The following is a 5,000-nucleotide window of genomic DNA, read 5'->3' as shown; positions in this document are numbered from 1 at the left end:
AACAAGTACATTTGATATTTTTGGCCACTAAATTTAAATCCACAGTAACACTGTTTAAATATAGGAAAATAAAACACTGTACTTTAATCAAGTGATTCTTTGGGGTACCTCTAGATGGAGCCCTGGCACAGTTTGAAATGCAGTGCTGCATCTCCTAGATTCATTTTAAACCGAAGAAAAGAATCATGAACTTACGAAGCCGACAGTCAGTAACGACAGGATGGCGGTGTTGGCGTTGACGCAACCCATCGCCCTCAAGTCGGGGTAGTTGCCCTCCTCTAACAGGTACATCCTGCCGGTGAAGTCCTGGCCTTCAAACACCAGCCAACTGGGGGGGACGTTAGCCAAATAAGCTTAAGGAGTCATTTGCGAGTACAAAACCCAAGACCAGTGAAGTTGGCACGTTGTGTAAATGGTAAATAAAAACAGAATACAATGATTTGCAAATCCTTTTCAACTTATATTCAATTGAATAGACTGCAAAGACAAGATATTTAATGTTCACACTGAGAAACTTCATTTTTTTTTGCAAATAATCATTAACTTAGAATTTCATGGCTGCAACACGTGCCAAAGTAGTTGGGAAAGGGCATGTTCACCACTGTGTTACATGGCCTTTCCTTTTAACAACACTCAGTAAACGTTTGGGAAATGAGGAGACACATTTTTGAAGCTTTTCAGGTGGAATTCTTTCCCATTCTTGCTTGATGTACAGCTTAAGTTGTTCAACAGTCCGGGGGTCTCCGTTGTGGTATTTTAGGCTTCATAATGCGCCACACCTTTTCAATGGGAGACAGGTCTGTACTACAGGCAGGCCAGTCTAGTACCCGCACTCTTTTACTATGAAGCCACGTTGATGTAACGTGTGGCTTGGCATTGTCTTGCTGAAATAAGCAGGGGCGTCCATGATAACGTTGCTTGGATGGCAACATATGTTGCTCCAAAACCTGTATGTACCTTTCAGCATTAATGGTGCTTTCACAGATGTGTAAGTTACTCATGTCTTGGGCACTAATACACCCCCATACCATCACAGATGCTGACTTTTCAACTTTTGCGCCTAGAACAATCCGGATGGTTCTTTTCGTCTTTGTTCCGGAGGACACGACGTCCACAGTTTCCAAAAACTATTTGAAATGTGGACTCGTCAGACCACAGAACACTTTTCCACTTTGCATCAGTCCATCTTAGATGAGCTTGGGGCCCAGCAAAGCCGGCGGCGTTTCTGGGTGTTGTTGATAAATGGCTTTGGCTTTGCATAGTAGAGTTTTGACTTGCACTTAACGATGTAGCGACCAACTGTAGTTACAGACAGTGGTTTTCTGAAGCGTTCCTGAGGCCATGTGGTGATATCCTTTACACACTGATGTCGTTTTTTTGATGCAGTCAAAGGGGTCGAAGGTCCGTAATATCATCGCTTACGTGCAGTGATTTCTCCAGATTCTCTGAACCTTTTGATGATATTACGGACCGTAGATTGTGAAATCCCTAAATTCCTTGCAATAGCTGGTTGAGAAATGTTGTTCTTAAACTGTTGGGACAATTTCCTCACGCATTTGTTGACAAAGTGGTGACCCTCGCCCCATCCTTGTTTGTGAATGACTGAGCATTTCATGGAAGCTGCTTTTATACCCAATCATGGCACCCACCTGTTCCCAATTAGCCTGTTCACCTGTGAGATGTTCCAAATAAGTGTTTGATGAGCATTTCTCAACTTTCTCAGTCTTTTTTGCCACTCGTGCCAGCTTTTTTGAATCATGTTGCAGGCATCAAATTCCAAATGAGCTAATATTTGCAAAAAATAACAAAAGTTTACCAGTTGGAACATTAAGTATCTTGTCTTTGCAGTCTATTCAATTGAATATAAGTTGATAAGGATTTGCAAATCATTGTATTCTGTTTTTTATTTACGATTTACACAACGTGCCAACTTCACTGGTTTCGGGGTTTGCATGTATGTGTGGTGCTGCGTCTTCCCCTCACCTGCCCACCAGGACCTTGCAGGAGGCCACGGTGAAGCCTTGCTGCACGGCCGCCATGTTGTCCTCCAAAGAAAGGACGCCGCCTTGAAAAGCTGGCTGGGAGAAAAGCTGCACCTGAGGCGGGAGAAAGCATGAGTCATCATGTCACCCTGCTACACAAACAAGTACTACCTACCTTAAACTTGGCCATGTTCTCAAAATCATCCTGAAATACAAAAAAACAGAGTGTTATTCGTCCTTCAATTTTTTTAATTTTATTTTTTTTAAAAATCAAATCGACTTTTGTTCATCACGTGCTCCCTAAGAAGCCCCGTGATGAGTCACCAAGACCACATGATAGATCTTTTCCTTTGACATTTATTCTGGAATCTTTTGTGTCACATGCCTAAAAACACATTAACATTGTTGGTTCCTCATCTTGGACAGAGACACATTGTGACTCATTCACTCACTCATGTCACGAGCATTTTTTGACATTTCAATAATATTTTAGAGGATAACTGTATAATTTCACTATCTATTACCTTGCATGCGGCTCTTTAGGGCCGCCCTAGTGGCTTCCTGGACCTCTTTCAGAGATGTGTGAAAATGGAACAAGATGAAAAAATTAAATACAATTTAAAAAAAATTATATATATATATATATATATATATACTGTATATATAATTTTGTTACATTTTTTATTTTATTTTATTTTTTCAATTGAATAGACTGCAAAGACAATATATTTAATGGAAAAAAAATAAAAAATATATATATATATATACATATATATATATATATATATATATATATATACATTATATATAATATATAATTTTTTAAAAACATTTTAAATTTTTTTTTTTTTTTTAAATGTTAAAAAAAACTATATATATATATAATGTATATAGTTATTTTAAATTGTATATATAATTTGTTTTAATTATTTTTGTTTTACTTTGTTTTTTAATAAAATAAAATTTTAAAAAAGTTTTTTAAAATATATATATATATATATATATATATATATATATATATATATATATATATATATATATATATATATATATATATATAATTTTTTTCATTAATGTATATAATTTAAAAAAATTATATACATACACTACCGTTCAAAAGTTTGGGGTCACCCAAAAATATTTGTGGAATAGCCTTCATTTCTAAGAACAAGATTAGACTGTCGCGTTTCAGATGAAAGTTCTCTTTTTCAGGCCATTTTGAGCGTTTAATTGACCCCACAAATGTGATGCTCCAGAAAGTCAATCTGCTCAAAGGAAGGTCAGTTTTGTAGCTTCTGTAACGAGCTAAACTGTTTTCAGATGTGTGAACATGATTGCACAAGGGTTTTCTAATCATCAATTAGCCTTCTGAGCCAATGAGCAAACACATTGTACCATTAGAACACTGGAGTGATAGTTGCTGGAAATGGGCCTCTATACACCTATGTAGATATTGCACCAAAAACCAGACATTTCCAGCTAGAATAGTCATTTACCACATTAGCAATGTATAGAGTGTACTTCTTTAAAGTTAAGATTAGTTTAAAGTTGTCTTCATTGAAAAATAAGGACATTTTAATGTGACCCCAAACTTTTGAACGGTAGTGTGTATATATATGTATATAATACCAAAAAAATTATATATATATATATTTAAAAAATTCCTTTTTTTTCATTAAAAATCTTGTCTTTGCAGTCTATTCAATTGAAAAAATAAAATTAAATTAAAAAAAAACTTAAAGAATTTTATGTATATATATATATATATATATATATATATATATATATATATATATATATATATATATATATATATATATATATATATATATATATATATATATATATATATATATAATTTTTAATTTGTTTCTATAATTTTATATATATTTTTTGTTTTAATATATTTTCTTTAGAAGGACAGACATGACACAAACCTTCCTAATTGTTAGAAACCCCACTGTTTATATTAAACATGCTTCACTGATGACAGTATTTGGCGAGCGCCATTTTGTCCCACTGATTCCAGCGATCCTTGAACTCATCGTAGTTTGTTTACATGTAAATGGTAAATGGGTTATACTTGTATAGCGCTTTCCTACCTTTCAAGGTACTCAAAGCGCTTTGACAGTATTTCCACATTCACCCATTCACACACACATTCACACACTGATGGCGGGAGCTGCCATGCAAGGCCCTAACCAGGACCCATCAGGAGCAAGGGTGAAGTCTCTTGCTCAAGGACACAACGGACGTGACGTAGGTTGGTAGAAGGTGGGGATTGAACCAGGAACCCTCAACTGCGCCATGTGACGCTGCCACAGAAAGACGTGTTTTATGCCACTCCTTCTTTGTCTCGTTTTGTACACCAAACGTTTTATGCTGTGCGTGAATGCACAAAGGTGAGCTTTGTTGATGCTATTGACTTGTTGGAGTGCTAATCAAGCCTAACACGGTATTTAGGCTAGCTGTATGTACATATTGCATCATTATGCCTTGTTTGTAGCTATAGTTGAGCTCATTTCATTTCCTTAATGTCCTCTGTGTTTAATTTATATTTGCATGTCTCATGACACATTATCTGTATGTAATATTGGCTGCATTTCTCATAGTTGTTTGGGTGCCATGTTGTTCCAGACCACAGCAAACGTTACCCAGCTTGCAGAGATTGTAATAAATCCATTAGAAGAAGACAGCCTGCCGTTTCCTTAAACTTGGACACACACATCTATACCTTTGGCCATTATTGGCCAGTAATTTCCAGAAGATTCTCATCCAAGCCTCCATTTTACTAATGATTTCCAATGTTGACAGAAATGTGATTTGTGTCAGCCTTTGATAGTAGGCTAATATAGCTAATATAGACACATACATCATGTGTTGCCTTCATTATAACACTTATATGAGGCTTTTAATTTATTACGACTCCAGACAGTTTATTTTAATTTTTAATTTTTTTGCGGCTCCAGAAAGTTTTTATTTTTGGTCCAATATGGCTCTTTCAACATGTTGGGTTGC

General features: G+C 35.6%; 1 protein-coding gene across 2 annotated transcripts in view; it reads right to left on the bottom strand.

The window, feature by feature from the left end:
• Nucleotides 1-5,000, bottom strand: part of LOC133640470 (beta/gamma crystallin domain-containing protein 1-like) — an 81,673-nt gene that overhangs the window by 19,369 nt on the left and 57,304 nt on the right. For both annotated transcript variants that reach the window (XM_062033914.1, XM_062033913.1), the window contains 3 exons: nt 2,158-2,187; nt 1,984-2,096; nt 196-328 (listed from right to left, as the gene is read on the bottom strand). In XM_062033914.1, coding sequence (XP_061889898.1) covers nt 196-328; nt 1,984-2,096; nt 2,158-2,187 — 276 coding nt within the window. The remainder of the gene's footprint in view (nt 1-195; nt 329-1,983; nt 2,097-2,157; nt 2,188-5,000) is intronic.

Source organism: Entelurus aequoreus, linkage group LG23, assembly GCF_033978785.1.
Source record: "Entelurus aequoreus isolate RoL-2023_Sb linkage group LG23, RoL_Eaeq_v1.1, whole genome shotgun sequence".
NCBI classification, from domain to species: Eukaryota; Metazoa; Chordata; class Actinopteri; order Syngnathiformes; family Syngnathidae; genus Entelurus; species Entelurus aequoreus.
Note: the sequence above shows the minus strand (reverse complement) of the source record. Positions and strands in the feature narration are given on the sequence as shown.